Source organism: Mirounga leonina, unplaced genomic scaffold, assembly GCF_011800145.1.
Source record: "Mirounga leonina isolate KUSES-001 unplaced genomic scaffold, KU_Mleo_1.0 Mir_174, whole genome shotgun sequence".
Lineage (NCBI taxonomy): Eukaryota > Metazoa > Chordata > Mammalia > Carnivora > Phocidae > Mirounga > Mirounga leonina.
The window spans coordinates 12,625,300-12,647,131 of record NW_023270451.1 but is presented as its reverse complement, the minus strand read 5'-3'; the positions used below and the strand labels follow the sequence as shown (position 1 = coordinate 12,647,131).

The 21,832-nt window shown below is 33.2% G+C and overlaps 1 protein-coding gene across 1 annotated transcript in view; it reads left to right on the top strand.

Annotated features, from left to right (window-relative positions):
• SEMA3A (semaphorin 3A) overlaps positions 1-21,832 on the top strand; it is a 204,055-nt gene that overhangs the window by 101,331 nt on the left and 80,892 nt on the right. Inside the window, exon 5 of the mRNA XM_035020474.1 lies at positions 15,850-15,943. Within this exon, the coding sequence (XP_034876365.1) occupies positions 15,850-15,943 (94 nt within the window). The remainder of the gene's footprint in view (positions 1-15,849; positions 15,944-21,832) is intronic.

The following is a 21,832-nucleotide window of genomic DNA, read 5'->3' as shown; positions in this document are numbered from 1 at the left end:
AGAGAGCTGACTGATCTTGTTTTCAGATGTTTTTGAGTGAATATTTATAAAGCAACATGTACAGAATTACAATTCATTAGTTAGACCTGATTTTCCTGCTGTATCATTTCATTATCCTAATTTTAAAATTGCTTTCAAATAAAGTGTATGTATCATTTTAGTTGATAACTACTTAGTCATTTATTTTAAAAATGAGTAGTAATTTCGAAGGCTATTTGGGAAAACAGCCATGTAGTCATTTTTCTGGTTTTTACAATCAGTTTTTTTAAAGCATTATTATGAAAATAAATAACAGATTTGAAAGAAGTAAAGAAATAGAGAACTGTAGCAAAACCGTAAGTAATTATACAAAATTAAACCAGATTCACAAATCAAGCCAATGAACATACAACAGCTGAAATTTCATTGACATGGTTGGTGCTTCTAAGCCTACCACACACCCACCACTTGTATGATCACTGATGCTCAGCCAAGCAGAAATCTAGACTTGAAGCAGGTCAACAAAACTAAACATAATTATAATGGCACTTGAGATGTAGCTTGTATTGTATAAAGAATAATGCCTTTACAGAATTAGCTATGGACTTAGGAATAAATATTGTAACAGTAATCCACCAAAGGTTACCATGGAAAGAGGCAGGATTTTTTGCTGGAAAAGATTCTAAAGCTGAGACACTGAATTACTTATTCATGAACTTTAGTGATTTTATTGATTTTGATGGACTATGTCAAATAGTAATATTAATAAATCTAAACTACCTAGAAGTCATGGTTATCCTTTATTTGAGTCAGTCATCATTTTGGTTTTATTTACATTTATTATATGCAATTTTTTAAAAAAAACGCACATTTTTATTTTTTATTACTTTTTTAAAATACGCACATTTTTAAAGCTATATGGTCTCAACTTATTATTTAGTTAGTTGTATTTGTATTTAATTGTTAATCAATATTAGTAAGTATATATTACAAATCATCTCTCATAAGTTGCTCATAATTTAATGCCCTTTAATATAAATTTAAAGATAGAAAATACTATTTATCAGAAATTGGTTTATTTGCCAAAATAATTTAAGTGATCAGTTTTCAATCAAATTTGGACCTCCTTTGCATTTTGACAATCTGTTTTAAAAATCTTTGTAATTCTTTGAAGAGACGTGTCCAACTGTTCAATTCTAATATCAGATTTTGAGGATAAAAACTATCTTTTTATTATAACTTTGATGCACCGTAATGAACAGCACTAGCGATTGACATTACATGTTATTTAAACGATCCTGTAAAATTCAGACATTTGACTATGTACTAATGTAGGTATAGAATACTGCTCTGAGAGCATGACACCTGCAATGTTTTAGTAATGCCAGAAACTCAAAATGTAGTTTTTGTATCCATGTGGAGATTTTAGATGGCTTACATTTTTTGTGAGTTAGAAATAATAAGATTCATACAGGTATTCCTTGAGCTCAAAACTAATACCATTATAAACTTTGCCTAGATTTTCGATGTTCAAGATGCTTTTAGATTTTCTTGGTCATCCTTTGAAAAGGACCTCAGGACTAAATTTTTACAAGGTAGTGTAATAGTACCTTTTCTTTTTAAATTATGCTTGGTCATAAATAAAGATGACTAAAAGAAAATATATTTCTTTTGCAAATACAATTGCTTTATTTAGAGTTACAGGATTCTTCAGTGATGATAATAATAATAGAAATTACCTAAATTCTTCAGGATTTACTACTCCACAATATACTCACTGCCTTTTTCATTATCTTTCCCGTTCTTTTGTTATCATTTTGAGCTCTTTCCACTTCCTGCCGCTTATCCTTGTTATTCAGCTTTGCAGCTAGAATGCAGCTCAAATAAATAATTCACCATTTGAAAATGAAATAAATGTATATAATACAGTCTCCTCTTTCAAAAGCATTACTTCTTGCCCCTGAATGTGCTAGCACACAGCAGTAGCATGGATAATGAAACTGATGATAACATACTGGTAAAGGGAGCAGAATTAAAGCAAAACTACAAAGCAAGCCAAAAAGCTACCCCAAAGGTATAATCTTTTTTTTTTTTTTTAAGTAATTTTCTTCTGGGTGCCTGGGTGGCTCAGTTGGTTAAGCGTCTGCCTTTGGCTCAGGTCATGATCCCGGGGTCCTAGGATCGAGTCCCACATCAGGCTCCCTGTTCTACAGGGAGCCTGCTTCTCCCTCTGCCTCTCTCAGTCTCTGTCTCTCATGTTAAATAAATAAAATCTTTAAAAAATTTTTTTTTCTTCTACCACCATGAGGTAGGTCATTAATCCTGTTCATCATAGTGTTAGAAACAAGTAAAAAAAGGAAGGCAGAAGAAAATAGAACGCTTTAGTCAATATTATAATTTTTAAAAGGTCTGTTTTCTTAACCTTTAACATACATTATCATCTGTGGGTATCTCTATCTTAAAATACTTGTGAACCTACTATCATAGTTAAGATTTTAAAATACATAATATTAGGGCGCCTGGGTGGCTCAGTTGGTTGAGCGACTGCCTTCAGCTCAGGTCATGATCCCAGGGTCCTGGGATTGAGTCCCGCATCGGGCTCCCTGCTCTGCAGGGAGCCTGCTTCTCCCTCTCCCACTCCCCCTGCTTGTGTTCCCTCTCTCGCTGTGTCTCTCTCTGTCAAAAAAAAAAAACAAAAAAAAAAACAACATAATATTAAGTTGTACACATGTTTATATGTAACATATATATGAGGTCAAATATATAGAATACATACATATGTATGTATATGTACATATGTGTATGTGTGTTTATAACTATAATGCATATATAGACATAAACATAATCAGTAGTCCAACATAACTTTTTTATATTTGAACTTTTTATTCCAATTTTTCCATTAGCATACATATTTATTTAGGGGACTTCTGATTATAATTATGTGTATTACCCATCAACATTGATCATATATAGACTTGGGTAGATAGTGACAGTTTTGTTTTTTTGTTTTTTAATTCATCAGTGTCTAGACAGAACACAGTTTTGCTAAATTTTTCTTTCCTTTTATTCCCACATCTGTCCATTGTTCAATTTGAGCCATTCTTCTAAGTATGCCACAAATATATCATGTGCATTTTTTATTCAACTTATTTAAACTATCTCTTCATTTTGAATTTGCATAACACAAAATATGTAGGAATATATGTCATAACTTAATTAATTTTTACTACTCTCAATTTTTATGTGTTAATATTCTCCCCACCCCTAAAGCTTTAAATTTTTTAATGACAGGGAATAAAGTACATTTTTTAAGAAAAATAAATGGCCATGAATAAGCTGAGCAAGATATTGAGATTTCAACTACTCTTTTATTAAATTTTATTTTATTATGTTAATCACCATACATTACATCATTAGTTTTTGAAGTCATTTTCCGTGATTCATTGTTTGTGTATAACACCCAGTGCTCCATGCAGTACATGCCCTCTTTAATACCCATCACCGGGCTAACCCATCCCCCCATCCCCCTCCCCTCTTGAACCCTCAGTTTGTTTCTCAGAGTCCATAGTCTCTCATGGTTCGTCTCCCCCTCCGATTCCCCCCCTTCATTTTTCCCTTCCTACTATCTTCTTTTTTTTTTTTTTTAACATAAAATGTATTATTTGTTTCAGAGGTTACAGGTCTTAAAATTATTTATAATAAAGATTCATTGTTTTCTCTAATTCAAAATGTCATTTAGAATGATATAAATTTCTAGTCCATGTGAATGGTAACTTTAGATGTACAGTTTAATTTTTAGCATCAAACATTCTAATTAATAATCCAAATAAAAATGCTTGATTTATTCCAGATTATATAATTATAATTGTTTATTTGATAACAAAGAAATCTGGCTTAGGCAGAAACTGACTTCTGCCAGTTAGATTCATTTATAAATAATTCAGACTTTTACTGTAATAGATTAGAAATAATGACCCAAAAGTCAACATATGATATAGAATGTCTCTATGGTCATTAATTTGAAAGCAAAAGAAGTCACCCAATATCTGGGTACTTCCTTTTTTTTTTTATATTTTATTTATTTGACAGAGAGAGAGACAGCAAGAGAGGGAACACTAGCAGGGGGAGTGGGAGAGGGAGAAGCAGGCTCCCTGCAGAGCAGGGAGCCCGATGCGGGGCTCGATCCCAGGACCCTGGGATCATGACCTGAGCTGAAGGCAAACGCTTAATGACTGAGCCACCCAGGCGCCCAATATCTGGGTACTTCTGTAAGGACTGCTGTGCCTGTATTTTTCAGTAGTTAACTATACACTCTTAAAGTTCAACTGTTAAGGATTCTGGATAATTATTTTAGATATAAATATTTGGAACAGTCCATTTTTTAAATTAAAGACATTGTGAAGAGTGGTATATATATATATAGATCAACTTAATTATGTGAAAAGAATGAGCAAAAAACTATGGAAATTTATGATGCTATGACAATTAGAGTTTCACATCACTTTGAAGTCCCCATTAACTTCTCTGTTTAATGATGATTAATTGCTAAACCTTATAGTATTCCATCATGAGATACGTAAGCATGACTACATTCCTTCTGAGGACTTTGTCATATGAAGTAAATCTGAAAAATGGGGACTAGTAGATGTAAATGCAGTGTATTTTTAGTGATTCAGTTAAGTTACAATACTTTATAGGGGTTGCAAACTCAAATGCCTATGGTGACCATACAGGTGACATAAAAAGATGAAGAAGGAAACACAAAACTGTAGGGAAGAGCAGAATGGATTGTTCCATGAAAAGTCCTAAGTCTCATGAAAAGGCATTCAAATTCAAGATTTCAAAACCTTGTGCCAGCAAATAAAGCATGTCTCTGGGCCACATTCAGTCCATGCACTGTCAGTTTGAAGATTTGCTTAGATTGTAAGATATAGAGTCCCTGTTTTTTTTGAATATATGAGCTACATGATTATTGCATAAAATATTAAGAGAAAAACAATATATAAAATATGCAAATAACATAAGCTAGAAACTTAATATTATAATGAATTTCCTTCAGTTTTTTTCATGCATCTTCTTACATAATTATTGCATTATTGCTTCAGTAATGTTTTCATAGGTATTAATTTTAGGTACTATAATTGATAGACACATCTATTATAATGCCTGTATTATAGTCAATTATGTAGGTATGACATAATTTACCACCCTTTTCTTACTGGTATTTAATTTTTTTTTCAGTATTCTAAATTACATGATGAACTTTATCTTGTTTTAATTTTTTCCTTTTTTTTCTTTGCATTTGTACATATTTCCAAAAGTAAAGTAATCAAGTGTATGGATATTTTTGAGGCTCTTTCTAATTCCCAAATTATTCTCTAAAACTTACATTCTCACAAAGAATTTATAGTAAGTATTCTCTCCTATGATACCTCTGCCAAAATAATAAATATTTAAATATTTCCTAATTTGCTAAACAAAAACCATATATTTATATCGTATGATTATGACAATACTTAAATGACCAAGTTTCACTTAAACATATCATGGTATAAATAAAATGTTACTTCTATCGGCCTCATTATTTCCCAGATAGTATCTATGAAACAATCTTGAGATGTAAAGAATCCATATGAGTAGATGTCAATACTTCTTACAGTACATATGTTTCTTTCTATTGGCATATTTACATTTAAGTTGATAAAAATTCCCAGTGGTATCTAATCACAGATGTGACCAACATATTTATAAAAGCAACTGTTAAAAAAGTAATAGCTGTACTTTCACAATTTAGGATAAAAAAATTCTGGTGCTTTATGAAATGATAAGATAGCAAATAAAAATGTAATTATGCTTTGAACATAGAAGACTTAAAATGCACATGGAAAGAAAGATCAAGTTAATTCTTCTACTATTTTAGTTTGCGGGGGGACAGTGATCTGTTCTTTGGTTGAACTTACTTTATCACGTCTCACTGGGGTAAAACACTGTAGAGTAAATTGTTCATGTTCTGGAATTTCTCATTCTAGCCAAGATAGAATTTTTCCTTTTATTGTTACATACCTTGGGAGTTAAAAAGCATTTGTAGCTGAATAATTATACTATGACAGGTATGTGTTATCTGCATAAACTCAAATTAAGCTCCTATTAAAAACATAATCTGCATGAAGTATGAACACATATGCTTTCTGTTTTCCTTGGTTTATATCATTAATTTTAATGATGACAGAAAGCAGATGAATTATGTCACTGTTTGTTTGAGGAACCCAGATAAATTGAGGTCCCTTAAATTTAGAAGGCAAATCCTATTTAATCCAGCTGTAAGGACTGTATATTGTTACAAGGATAAAGTGATACTACTTTTTCACAAACTTGGGAACAAAGCAATTTCATATATTTTTTTTACAAATAAGGTTAGAAATATGTTAATTCCTTCTACTTGTCTTTACTATATTAATAGTATAGTGCAAGGACTATATTAAATACAGTTTTATCTGTTATGATCACTTCAGTTTAGATTAATTCAAGGCCTAACGTGCGAACTACAGGGAACGCAAAATTCAGTTAAGAGGTATTACTATGACAGCATTTTATGTATGATGTGTATTCATGAAGTAACATGGTTGTGCAAATCAAGTACAAAAAAATAGGTTTTTATAATTTCTCCAGCTATTCTTGATTTTAGAAATTGGCTACCTGGCTTGATACATACTAGCAGTGTGACCTTAGGCAAGTCACCTTTTCTTTTTGTTACTCCATCTACAAAATTAGTATAATCACACTGTGTATTTCAAGGGGTATTGTGAGGGTAAAAAGTAATACCTCCAAAGCACTTAGGAGACTGTGCTTGGCTAATAGTTGCTTAATAGATATTAGCTATTGTTATCATCAAAAATGAGTTATCAACATGCTATCATAGCAAAGATATACCATTCATCTGTTAAAACACAATATATTTCATTTAATCCTTGAGGCAAATCTGTGGATTATTTCCATTTCATAGATTAGAATATTGGCACTTCAAAAAAATCAATTATTGGCACAATGAGTCATAACATCTAGATTTCATAATCCATAAACAATATTTTATCACATCTACCTTAAAATACAAATTACAGGAATTTTCTGGATCACAGTAAAGCCATATGATCTCTGGAGACCAATTTCAGAGGTAAGATTTCTGCTCTACTAAGGCAATGCTTGAACAGTTATAGACATTGAAATCAGTGGGGCCAGGAGCCAACCATCCCTACTTAGGTTTAACCTGTAGATGAACTTAATGGAAGTGTTGTCTACTCTGATGATGTTACCCTTCTTTCTGTTTGGAACCTAAGAATTTCTCAGGAACAGAAATTATATTCAATAAAAAGTCTTACGTATCTAGAGAATGGTCATAGATCATGAATATTAAACTGGGCAATATTTTATACAACTGACATTTTTATTATTTAATAGATAAAATTTATTTTTGTTATAACAGTTATATAGTTGGTTTTGCAGCTTTACTTGCTGAGGAAAATTCCCTTTCCAGGGTGTATATATAAAAAAAAGTAGTGGTAGTTATTGAGTAAGTATAATAATAATTACTATTGACTAAATATTTTAGCATCAAATGACTACATTTTGGATTTAAAACCAAATATTATAGTTCTTATACATCGAAAACTACTCAAATCAAGGGGCACCTGGGTCAGTTCAGTTAAAGTCTGACTCTTGATTTCAGCTCAGGTCATGATCTCAGGGTTGTGAGATCAAGCCCCTCGTTGGGCTCCGCGCTCGGCATGGAGCCTGCTCAAGATTCTTTCCTTCTCCTCTCTTTCCCCTCCCCCACCACATGTACTCTGTCTCAAAAAGAAAATAAAAACTACTCAAAACACTTAATATGAAAAGAAGGCATTGTTAGTATACTCAGACTTAAAAGTCCTTATAGGTAAATCCTTTTCTTGAGCTTATCTTTCACTGAGGTTTTTGTTTGTTTTCTTTTGTTTTATATCCCATTAATAGTCATTTATTTGCAGTGATGTTTTATTTTATTGCAGAGAAAGGTAAAATTCTAATATGATATAATATAGCTGAAGTCATAGTTAAATCTAAGGCAGGACTAATACATTTTAATCAGTGCAGCAAATTATATTTGCTTTCTTCATGTAACATTCAGTAACAGAGACCAGGGCTACATTTCTTTTGTATCTTCTATAATGTACGCTGTTAAATAACTCTTTCTAACAGACTAGTTTTTATGAAGTTTATTTTTTGTAATTGGTCTTATATTCTTTTCAAGAGCCAAGGACTTTTAATAGTTCTCAACTTTGAAATCACTGTGGAAAATAAGGAGGTTCAAACAGGCCAGGAAACTAAGTTTGAATGATTAGAATAGCAGTAGGATTGGGACTGAAGTTCAGAAGCTGAATTTATAAAAATAAATGAATTCCAAGTAACAGTATATGGAGAATGAAAATGAAAATGGGTTTTAAAAATCTGGATATCCTTGCATATGCTCAAGGAGGGGGAACAAAGAGCCAGAAGCAAATGTCCAAGTTCAGAGTGATAGGATAATAGAATCACACCATGTTAGAAATAGAAAGGTCTTTATAAAATAACTGATTTGGAAACACTTAACGTGACTACCACATAAAGCCAATAATCCCTAAACACTGCTTATAAAACATGTATATGCTTAGCTTCAGTTTTCTTGAGGAAATAATCCATAGCTTTGCTGGAAAATGAAAGTGGATTCTGTTGCAAAAGAAGTTTAAAAAATGTGAGCTACAAAGAAACTTGACCAAATAACTTGACCAAGACACCAACATATAGCGTATAAAAATTCTTTAAATTGCTGTAATGTGTAAAAAGACCTAATTCTCCCCTCCCCCGACAATGGCAACAGTTCTTTTTCTGCCACCAGGCACGTATGTCTCTAAATCATCCTACACGTCCCTGTCAGATTCATCATAATATTGCACCTCTTTGATGCTATTGTTCTCCAGCTAAAATTATCACTGTGTCACTGACACCTTCTGAATACACATTAAAGTGCTTATTTTGGCACAGAAAACTTTCCACAGTTGATTCCAAATGTATTTTTTAGCCTTATCTCTTAATGTATGTATGTATTCTTCATTGTCTAAATTCAACTTTGTTATTTATCAAATATGAATTTATTTGTGAGGGGATTTTATTCATGCTGTTTCCCCCAGATAGAACAGTCTGCCTCCCTGCTCCTCTGCCCTCTCTCTCTGAGCTCCTCTGACCCTCTGCACCCACAGCCAGTGCACACACATACACACACGTGCATGCTCACAGATACACTCATCTCTTACCAAAATACATCTTCTGAGTGTGAAATCAAAGAAAGCCTTTTTTTCCTATGCTGAAACAGAAAACCCCATTTTGAACTCATGTGGCTTCCAGTTTCTACTGTTTTAGGGTACGTCTCACATACTCTGTGTGGTAAACCCATTTTTTTTAAGTATAGTGGTTAAAAACATGGATTTGGAAAGAGTTCTGTAATCAAATTCTTATTTCGCCACTCATCGGTTTTATGACTTTGAATATTATATGTAAATGTCTCAGTTTCTCATCTCATCTCATTCTCATCTCAAAGCTGGCGTAATAATAGAGGTATTTGAAGATTAAAGTGAAATAATATACTTGAAGCACTAGGATATCATTAACACTTAGTATATGTTCATTGTTAAGTGAAATCACCACCAAATAGCATTATAAGCATATAATATTGTATGTATATAATGTATACATGTATGTAGTGTAATATTGTATGTATATAATGTGCTGTTGTTACATATTTTTTATTTCTTGTACCTTTACATTTCAAATATAATTCTTAATCACAGATCACCATGTATTTATCATATTAATTTTTATATTAGTGCTTCATAAAGCTTTCTAAAATAGAAAGATGAAATACCAGTAAGAAATTATATATTTTCTAAGTAGAAAATTACATTTGGCAAGCCCAAACAGCTCTTCTAGTTTGCTTTTCCATTTGTCTGTATCCAGGAGCTCCTAGACATAAGTTCTGTTGAGTACAAAATGGTGAAGTGGAATGGTTACACTGGAATGATAGGATACACGGCAGAGAGATTACATTGGTCAGAAAGATTTTTGAAGTTCTGCAAAGGAACATTCTGGTAAATTTACCCTCAACGAAGATGTCTCTATTAAGAGGGGTAGTACTTATTAATAAGGCCCAATGAAAATTATTAAAGAGGAACACGGATGTAAAAACAAAAGGGCTGTATGGTTATACTCTGTCACTAGGTTTTATTCTTTTATCATTTATGTAAGAGTACCCATATTTGAAGGGTATAACAAGTATCAATAATAAAAAGTAACACAATAACATGAAAAAGTTAAGGAATATGATTTTTCCTAGAGCTTACTTTAAAACTTGCTTTAATATTTGAATTGTATAGTCTGCCTCTACCACAGAGTTGTGCTCATCTGGGTCATATCCTTAAATCATTAGCCCCTAGAGTCTAGGGCTTATGTCCTTTCTTTTCCTGTTACATAGTTTTTCCATAAGGCCTCTTCCACTCAGTCACACACTCATTCATTTATTCACTCATTCTTTCACTGAGCTTTAACTCAATTCTATTTTAGTATTTGAAAAAAATACATAGCGAATAATTTTTTTCCCCTCAACTCAAAATAATTTAATAGGGGAAAAAATAACATATGCATCATGGAATATCAAAGTTGAAGGTAACAAATGACACTAAGAAAGTATGACTAGATTGCTATGCAAGTTCCAGGGAGAAATTATTTTTTCTGCTGGGGGAAATCAATGAACATTTAATGTATCGCATATCATGACCTAAACTTTAAATAATGAGTAAAATGTGTACCTGCATAGATTAGAGAAAAGTGATTCAAATGGAAGAAGAATGACATACAGGACTATTTGGGACATGTATTTATTCATCTGTACTGACTGCCATTAAAAGGTACTTAGTATAACCCTGGTTAATAAAAATAAAAAACTAGGGGCGCCTGGGTCGCTCAGTAGTTGGGCATCTGCCTTCGGCTCAGGTCATGATTCCAGGTCCTGGGATTGAGCCCCTCATCGGGCTCCCTGCTCGGCGGGAAGCCTGCTTCTCCCTCTCCCACTCCCCCTGCTTGTGTTCCCTCTCTCGCTGTGTCTCTCTCTGTCAAATAAATAAATAAAATCTTTTTTAAAAGGGGGGTGCGCCTGGGTGGCTCAGTCGGTTAAGCTTCTGCCTTCGGCTCAGATCATGATTCCAGGGTCCTGGGATCGAGCCCCTCATCGGGCTCCCTGCTCCGTGGGAAGCCTGCTTCTCCCTCTCCCACTCCCCCTGCTTGTGTTCCCTCTCTAGCTATCTTTCTCTCTGTCAAATAAATAAATAAAATCTTTAAAAAAAAAAAAAAAAAAACTAGTGTTTTTAGTATAATCCCTACTTGTAGATTTTATGGACTTTTTTGTTTGTTTGTTTTGTTTTGTTTTTTTTTTACTATGACTGTGGTGTGATGACAAGTCTTCTTTCCTTGGAGGCCTTCCTGATTTCCAATTTTATTCTTTGCTGTTATGGGAATGAGATTCAGGATCTACAGCTGCATTTTCCAGTAGAGCTTCTGTGACAATGGGAATGTTTGCACCTGTGCAGCCCTGTATTCACAAGCCTCATGTGACTGTTGAGCACTTGAAATACAGCTAGTGTAACTGAGGAGTAGAATTTTTAGTTTTAATTAATTAAATAGCCGCATGTGGCTCATAGCTATAATATTGTGCAACATAGATCTAGTCACCTTTAGGAAAAGTAAATTCCAGATGAATTTGATCCACAAAAACATCTCCTTTGGGCAAAATACAGTATGCCACGGTATTTCCTGTGAGATCCTGTTACATTCCGTCTTTGCTGAAGCCAATATAGTCATTGCCTGTGTAGTATTGTTAATTAGGATATGCCCAAAGGAAGCTAATAAATTATATCTGCAGGAATCTCTTAAGACTTCTCCTAGGAAGAGGCTTTTTAATTTACTCTTAAAGTAAAGGAAGTTCACCCTGGGGTTGAGGGCTGAGGGTAGGTGAGGGGAGAAGGAAGAGGTTTCAAACAGAGATGAGAAAAAGCATAGTGTGACCAGGGAATACTTGATAATTCAATATAACTGACAAACAAGGTGGGTCTTGTGAAGAGACAGAGAGGAGAAAGAGCAATTTGAAAAAAACAGAATAATACACATTTTTAAATACTGTCCATGTATTGGCTTGACTCAATTTTATTTCATTTCCCACCCAAAATGGTCATTCTATCATATATATGTAGGATTTTCTTTTTTTTCTTTCTTTTTATAAACATTGTTTATGTTTTAATCATTAAATAAAACAACTGAAATCACAACTTTGTTACCTAAATTTATTACTTGGGGAAGATTGAGATTTAGGAAATTTATTGCCATGATGTCACCAATGGTTTATAATTTATAAGACTTTGGATTAGACATTAGCACAGTTATTATTTCCTCTAATGCCTTACCTCACCGCAGTCTAATAACATTCAGGAAATCCAAAAGACAAAGGAGAAAGAGTGGTCTTGAAAGCTAAAAATAGTTGCTGAAAACTGATGCAATCATGTAATAAAATATGGCCCAATAACTTATATGATATGCTCATAGTATCTGCTAAAGCAATTAGAATCCATGCAACTAGATTTTTGTTCATGGATTTCTAAAAATGAAAATTACTTCAGCCCAAGTAAGACATATAAACTATGAAGTTTAATTGTGTACATTGGTCTTAGGATTTCTGGTCTTATTACTTGCACATGTGATCTATTTAACACTCTTAAAATCATTGAGTAGCAGTCAGATTTCAAAAGGCCTCTAAGCCCAGCCAGAAGGTTGTCTATGTGATATGTTACATATGACAACAATAAGATGTTATTATTCAGTTACATTAACATACTGTTTTATTTTGTTTTGTGTTGTTTACAATGGGTTAATATCTTTACACATCTAATAGGTCTCTCTCACAAGATAACAAAAGCAGCAATGTAGGTGTTTATATCAATCACATTGAATTTATCAGACATATTAAAAGGATAGTCTGTTTTAGTTGAGAAATTTTACACATACTATAATTAGTGATATTTTTCAGGAAAGCTTTTGAATTAGACTGTGGTCTGGCTATAAGTAAGAAACATTTTCAGTGCGTCTAGGGAGTCTGTGGCATTTAGATATATCTTAAACTCCCATCCTAATTTCCAATGATGAAAATACAGGCATGCATTTCCACTGGGGCACAAGAGATACCAATCAGTATAGGAAAGAATGATTTTGCTGTGACATCTATAAACAATGGAAAAATGAAATTAATGGATATTTTTTTAGAACATACTTTCAGAAGGATTTAGGAATTGCCTGAGGCCCAGAATTAATAAAAGAGGCAGGGATGATAGTTCTGTCTGATATCAACACCTTTGTTCCCGATTACTGTATATAATGGGTATAAATGTTACACTATAAACATTCATATGTAAGAAATGTCTTTTACGTCCCTATTCAGGAATCAAATTATGTTTATTCCAGGTTCCCTTGTCAGTAGGCTGGAAAGGAAATTCAGTGTTTTACCCTTTAATAGAGTCATATAAGAATATAGAATTACCCAGAAATTTGGGTAAGAGTTACATTGAAAGGAAAAAGGGGAAACGAAAAGGCCAGCTTTGAACACATTATCTGACACCATGACAAAGGGTAGTTTTCATTTTCTCTTGAACCATAACTGACGTGCTTAACCTCTCTGCTATGAAGTTTAATCCTTGACCTTGTAAATCAAATATTAAACATGAGGTTGGAAGAACTTCTTATCTACCTTGGCATTGTCTTATTAACTTGGACACATGTTTTGAGACATCAGGTGTCTCATATTTTGATGGGTACCTCCTATATCTTTTGTCAGTTTTGTAAAATGTCTTATAAGGACAAGAAATTTGTAATAATACTTATAACAATATTTTCAACCACACCATGACTTCTCTCTGCTTCTTCCTTATGAGAAATAATCACATATACAAATTTTAATAACATTTTCTGTGATTTGTAGCAATAGAGTGTATATCTTTTACTAAGCATATTTCTTTCGGATTATTACCTAATTTTTACCAAAATATATCTAAGTAATACTTAAGGGATTCTTCTGTATTTTTTCTTGGCATATGTCAAGCTTCATATTATCATTTTAATATTCAAGTGCCTGTGATAAATATGTATTTGTAAACAGGTTTATAATCTGGTTACTTACATAACTGTCTTAAAGTAATATTTCTTTCAGATTATGCTAGGAAAGTTTATAATAATGGTAACAATATGTGTCAAATTTTCATATTCTTTTGTTATAGTGGTTATGAGAGCAGTATTAAAGTAAAAATAGTGTTCATTTTTTTATTTTGCTGCTTTAAAAATGCTTTATTTCAGTTCTTTAATCCTTATAATAAACATGGGAGGTTAAATATCCTGTTGGCATTGACTTTTAGAGACCTGCGGCTCAGAGAGATTAATTGGTGACCAAAGAACCAGAGCTAATCCTTGGCCCAAATGGGCCTGACTTCTGACTCACTGCCTTTCCCACTACAGCTTACCACAGTTCTGAGAAACCTCGTAAATTTCTGTGCTCTGTAAATTTCAGAACTGAGCTGAAGGACCATCATTGCCATGGGATAGCTAATTACCAATAGAGAATCATTGCGAGGAAAGGATAAAATCAGTAATTCTCACTCACAGTAATAAAGATGGAGAATGCTTTTGGTTTGCTTCCTTTCGCACTCTTCCCTAACTCAAATGAATTTTAAGAGTCATAATTTGAACCTCTGCCATTAGCTCCATCAGAAATATTAAATGTTTAAATAAAGTGATCCTTATTGGCCATCAAATGAACACCCTTTATTATTCTAAGGAGATAGAAAATACTTCATGTGAATGGTAGAGAAATTGCCAAAAAGCTATTTTATTTCAGTCTCTGGACAAGTTAATGTGCTACTGGAAAAAGCATATATATTCTGACCTAATTAATTCCCAGAGAACTTGGTTCTAAAAAGAGTGCTTAGAAATTACCCCTCTCCCCAGTTTACTCCACTGTCACATAGACATTTCAGTAGTTTGATGCATTCTGAGAACAGGGTCTCAGTCATGAGTTAGTTCCTTCCTTCTTAAGGCTTTTGTTGCAGAGCTTTCTGGAATACTTTCTACCTTGGTACTTGTCAGATGTTCGCTCCAGTTCCTGGGTACTTGAGCCTCAGCTGAACAGATGTTCCACTGAGAAAAATGTGTCATCTCTGTGCTGGTGTTCTGATGACATTACCTCTAGGCACACCTCCCCTAACATCCGAACAACAGAAAAGTTGTAGGAATGATAGAGTGGGGGAAGTGACTGCTATGCTGTTTAGCATTTCCTTCTAGAAGGTACATACGGAGAAATAAGATACGTATTTTGTTCTAGATCTAATATAGTGGATTGCTCTTTTTTTCCTCTATGTGAAGGAAGGAAAAGAATCATTGAAATTTAAAATTCTCTCCTTTCAAGAGCCATTATGGTTGTGCTTCGCATACCTATGTTATAAGATGATCCCTCTATTCTTACCATGACATGTTTTATTCCTTAGAGTTCATTTATACATTATTACTTAAAACATGCTAAATGTTACTAAAAATCACTGAGCTAAGTAGATATTTGGCTAGTAATAGTTGGTTTTAATCCACTTATTTTGCCATCTCTAAAGTTTACCAAATAATATCCCTTGATGGTGGACATGAGTACTCAACCTCTCTCTGATTAACAGGTAGGTTAACATAGTTCCTCTTATAAATAAATTCAGTCCTTCTTTTTCTTTTCTACAGGATAACATTTTTAAGTTGGAGGACTCACATTTTGAAAATGGCCGTGGGAAGAGTCCATATGACCCTAAACTGCTGACGGCATCTCTTTTAATAGGTGCGTAGTCAACAATCAGTTAAACAGTGAATTTTCTATAGATAATAACCAGATTGCATGTTCCTTTTTATATACCAAGACTTTCCGTTATTAATCACAAACTATTTTAGGAGGATGTCAGTTGAGATATTTTCAAATATTTTGAAAAAGAAGAAAAAACACTAAATGCTGCTTTGATTTTTACAGTCTAGTCTGCGATTCTTTTTAATCTAAATGGCTTAATAAGTGTCTTTAAAATTGCCTGCTCAATCAGTATACATCCCCACTAGAACTTTAAAATTTATATTCTGAGAGAAAATGGTTTCGGTTTTCATTTTATGAAAGAGGTGTTTCCAGGGGGTATTTTGACAAGTCAGAAGGAAAGAATGAAATTCAGTCTATCTTGTTGATTGTCGTTAGAAGATTTGTCACACCCTCAACATTTGGACAACTTAATCAGCACAGTCAGTTTTCATGGTCGTACAATGGGCAGAGACCCTATTGTGTTACCTTGAGTTAATGAAGGACCTCTGTATTCATCTTTTTTTTTAATGTTCTTTTTTCTTAATGTAGCAAAACATTTAATATATTTCCTCTACACATTCCTCTAACCATCTTCTTTTCTGGTTGTGTTCTTCTTTTCCTTCAACAATGTAGCTGGGTAGAGAATGCTTAGTCATAGTTCTAAAGGATGGAAATAGGAAGATAGAAGTAATCAGAAGAAGGAGAAAGCTTTAGTCTGTATTGAAAGATAAAGAATTGTTTCCACATACTTTTAATCACCTTTAGACTGTGTTAAATAAACATACAAACAAAAAGTGATACATCATTAAACAACTCTTTTTTTCTTTTAACTTTTGGGCATACCAACAACCAAAAACACAAAAGATTCTGAGTCATTACCCTGTTCCAGAATATATTTTTCTGTATGATCATGTAGAAATTATATAACTTTTGTTTCCTTTTCTTCTTTTTCCCCTTTTCTAGAAAATATAGAAAGTAATTATTTGATAATAAAAATAGTGAAACTTACCAAATATAAAGTTTCTAATTGAATTTTGAATGAGAAATCGAGATTTTTTAAAAAGGAAATGTAGATTATTATTTGATGGTGTTCTGAGTTCAGTTTTGCCAGTCTTTTGTTTTTAAAAATAACTTTTTTTCTACTTAACAAAATAAACTGTAGTCATATTGACTACAGCATTAAGTATGAAGATAGATTTCTTCCAGTATTCTCTAGTGTTTACTTTACCACTGCATTTCACTGATCTCTTTTCTGTTAAGGATAAGAACATCACAACATGAATTATCTCCTCTATTGCTTTTCCTATGTAGACAATTTCAGTCCATTTGATCCATTTATGGAGCATTTTAACAAAAGTTTAAGGCCTGAAGGAATGCAGCAAATGTAGCACACTTATAATTTTCCTATTCACAGATGGCCTAGTGATTACATGTGGATGACTTCCTTAAGTGCACACACAGAAATGTGGAAGTTGTCTTAAACAAAGGGGAGGAGTTCTACCTTGCTCAAACTTGCAGCCTATACTTATTTAAATTGCATACTGAAAAAAAAAAAAAAAAAGATATTCCTCAAAAAGCAGTATGTTAAATTGTGCCTAAAGCAGCTTTAATTTGTGGTATGTTTCTCAGTGGGGATTTGCTTGATTATTTATTTTAATATTCCATTGAGAAAGGATGATGACAAGTAAGTATTACATAGTTCATATGGTATGCAACCACGCGAAGTCCACAAAGAATATGAAACTCCATAGTTTGGGTTTTATAGTAGAACTTCTTTGAAAAAGCTGTATAAGTTTCTGAAAAGGAAAAGAGAATGAGGGAAGTTTCATGAGTCAGAAGAGGATGTGTGGCTAAAAAAAACAAAAAAACAAAAAAACAAAAAAACAGGGAGCTTCTAAATGCAAGTCCAGACTTTACCTCTCCCTCTCTAATCCGTAAAATAATTGGGTAACTTTTAGAGGTGTATGGTGCTTCTTGACAAGGAAAATTATTCAAGCCAACATAAATTATTTTCTGAGTCAGCTGAATAGCAAGATACAGAAAAATGAACAGGCCATCCTAGACCTTGTAAAATCCGTAAAAATATCTGCAACATCATTTTAATTCAAGAACTGTGACTTTGTTGCCTGCTTTCTTTATAACTATGCTATAAATTCTTCCTCACATAGTACATTTAATTCCCTTTGTTGGGTTTTTCTTGTCATTTTCTCTTGTGCTGCTTTAAAAAGCATTTGATGGAGTTTTTTTCAACATAAATATTTTCTGTAGCACTTCCCAAACTTTTACATACAAGGGTAACACCTGTCTCTGAAATATATAGATTGTACATTGTATATTAGAGAATGGCTGTTGGGAAAGCCTATCTGCCCAAGAGATTTTGCATGTATTCTCCTCATTTCAGACAAATTTTCAAGGTAGTTCTGGGCCATTTCCTTCCCCAGTACTGGGAAATAAAATTTCATGTTTGACTCAAACCACCTATAAACTGGTTAGATGAGTCTTGACAGCAGATACTTTATTAAGTATATCATCAGTCTCTTATTAAGTCCCTTGTTAAGCAGTCCCTTATTAAGCAGTTTCAGCCACTAATAAGCTTTCAATCCAGATGACAGCTTAAAAATTAGTTTATGAAATTTATCAAGGGTTAGTTTTGAAAGTGCCATAGTTTTTTTGTCAAGGTTTAGTTTTCAAAATGCCATAGTTTTTTTTATCATTAATGTTTTTAATAGACTTTGCTTTTTAGAGCAGTTTTAGGTTCATAGTAAAATTAAGAAGATATCAGAGATATTATATATAACCCCCCCAAACCCACTTATATAGGCTTCCTCGTTATCCACTTCGTCCACCAGAATGGTACCTTTGTTACAAGTGATGAACCAACACTGATATAAGGAGGGCACTAGGAGTACTGGGTGTTATATGTAAGTGATGAATCACTAAATTCTACTCCTGAAACTAATAGTACACTTTATGTTAACTAACTGGAATTTAAACAAAATACCATGGGGTTTTAAGCTGATGACCACAGAAAATATGGATTCTTTCTTGAGCAATGCATAGCTACTAAATTAAGCCTCCAAATCCTATAACATGTCCTAAGTTTTTAGAGGACTATCAGGGAAGGGAGGGAAAACTGGGAAGAAATCAGAGAGGGAGAAAAACCATGAGAGACTCTTAACTCTGGGAAACAAAAAGAGGGGAGGGGAGTGGGGGAATGGGGTAACTGGGTGTTGGGTATTAAGGAGGGCACGTGATGTGATGAGCACTGGGTGTTATACGCAGCTGATGAGTTGTTGAACACTACATCTGAAACTATGTGTTGGCTAATTGAATTTAAATAAAAAAATTTTTTAAATAAATCTCCTTAGTAATTTTTCAAATCTCCCTTAATAAAAATCATTTTGTCAATATGAAATTATCCCACTATTTATTTTTAAGTATGTCTTGTTTCATCCACCTGTAAATATTTTAATTTTAATGACTTCATTTAAAAATTCTTTATTAAAAAAAGCAGTTTCTCCCTTGCCCAGAATAAATGCCATGTGTGGACACAATAATAAAATCTTGTATTTTCCACACTAATTGTCATCTCACGTTTTCATGACGTGAAAGGAGTAGTCAACTTGAAAGTATTTTTATTTCCTCATTGTATTCTTCCCCAGGCATTGTGGTGCTAATAGTTTAGAGATAACCTATCATTAAGTAATATTATTGAAATCTATTTCAGGGCGTCTAGGATTTTAGCTATGGTCTATTTCCCCAAGATAGAATTCTGCCTTGCCTCAGGAAAGAATATAATTTGATATTAGAATATGCTCTTACTTGGTATTAGATCAAATGAGATACTCCCTAAATTAATTAACTATAATTGAGAATATTATTTGAACCTCGCTGAACCTCAGTCTCTTTGTACGTAAAATGGCATGGCCATGCTATTCCACTAGTTTGTTGTGAGAGTTAAATAAGACAATTTAATAACGTATCACATTTGGTTACTTACATATTTCTGGAATGTATGTAGAAGTGGAAACCAAGAAAAAAAATAATAGTGGTTGCTATAAAGGAGTCTGAGAGACAGATTTGGTACCTTATAAATTTTATATTTTTAATTTTGTGCCATGTGTACATATAAACTCAAAAAAACGTTAGTTTAAAAGGACAACATAAGTAACAAGGCTAGCGTATTATATTTATTGGCACAGAGAAGATGCTCAATAATGTAAAAATGTAAAATTATTCCCTTACTAACTTCCATTCTCAAGAAATGGATTTCATCCATGCCCTGCGTGCATGTGTGTGTGTGTGTAATCTGTGTGCAAGAGAGAAATAACGTCATTTTTCCTGTTTCTAATTACTCTGCTACTCGGTGAGTGGAATTTGCTTAAGGTGTTAACAACATAATGGCTTGTCCTTAGGTTTGTTTGATTTTTGCTCAACATCCATGTCACATGTTACACCTGTGTTAGTAATGCTGTGATTTCATCAGGAAACGTTTTTTTCACCTTCTACTTCTTCTCAGCACACCCTTCTTAGGAATTGTAATCCAGTACAGTAACTGATCTAAGCCACATTTTTACTTCATTTTGAGCTGTGAACATAAAGTCCAGAAGTACATACGAACTTTTGTTTTTAACACATGCTTCTCAGGTAATTCTGCCGTGGTGGAAATGCAGTTCACTAAACTTTTTGTTCATCTCAGTAAGAAATGCTTTCCATAGAGACAGTTTGGAAATCTTGCAGTTAAGAAAGAAGGGCAGAGTACTCTAATAACAACTTTCATATTTGACAATTTTTAGATTGTTAGTTACATCTGTCAGCACTAATTTTTCTTCGTCTGGTGTATTATTTTTGAGACATCAAACGTGCTATATGGTGTCTTTTGTAGAGAGACTAAAAACTTTGTTGGACAGAGTAGCCACAACCACTTTTTGATGTATATAAGTGTATATTTATTGTACCATCAATTTAATAAAATTGGACAAATGTCGTATTTTCTTTCACTAGTAGCTTAGTACATATGGAAAACCTAGAAGTATGTATTTTAGCCATAATGCTATTTGAATCATTGTAGGATAACATCTACCTAATACACTACTTTAGATTTTCAAGAAGACTTACATTAAGAGTCAGAAAACTGGAAAATTAGCACTATGCCCAAGAATCAACATATAATTTGATAACTTCATAAATGACCTAGAAACTACAAGAGAAGTTTGGCAAGTAGACCTTTTTTATTAAACATGTTTGTTCTCCAAAAATAAGCCAACTGAGATACAGTAAATTTCTTATACTCCCTTATCAGTAGATCATTTTATATAGCCACAGAATGTACTGAGTCTTTAATCCATGGTGGAAATGCACAAGTATATTAAATAAAATACATTCTGAGTTAACTGTTATTTATTTGCTTGTGAGAATGCAAAAGTATCACCTATACATTTAGGTGAAATAATAAATACATCCTACATTTTCTGTGGAGCATTCATCCCTGATAAGAATCCTATAGACATCTCAGCAGAAGATCTGATTTAAGGCCCGGTATAAAAAACAGTTACTGATATTGAGCATTGACAATGTGAGAATGTACCCTTCATGACCACTTAATCATCTGGTGCCCTTACAGCTCACTAAAATCACGTCGGCTCTTGCTAAAAATAATATTCAGGTGGGAGGGAATTTCCTATGACTGGAGGCAAATGGTGCCTAAACTGCAAACTTCCTTTGGTGTCTAAGTTCAGTGATAAATTGATCAATAGCTTTCCTACTGAAGAACTCTCTGCTTTCTCTACCTACTTATCTGTTGTCAAAAGAAAAACAAATCAGTCTTTCTACCTTTGCCTTCATTTATATTTTTGCCTTGCTTATGTGGGAGTGTAAAAAATGTAA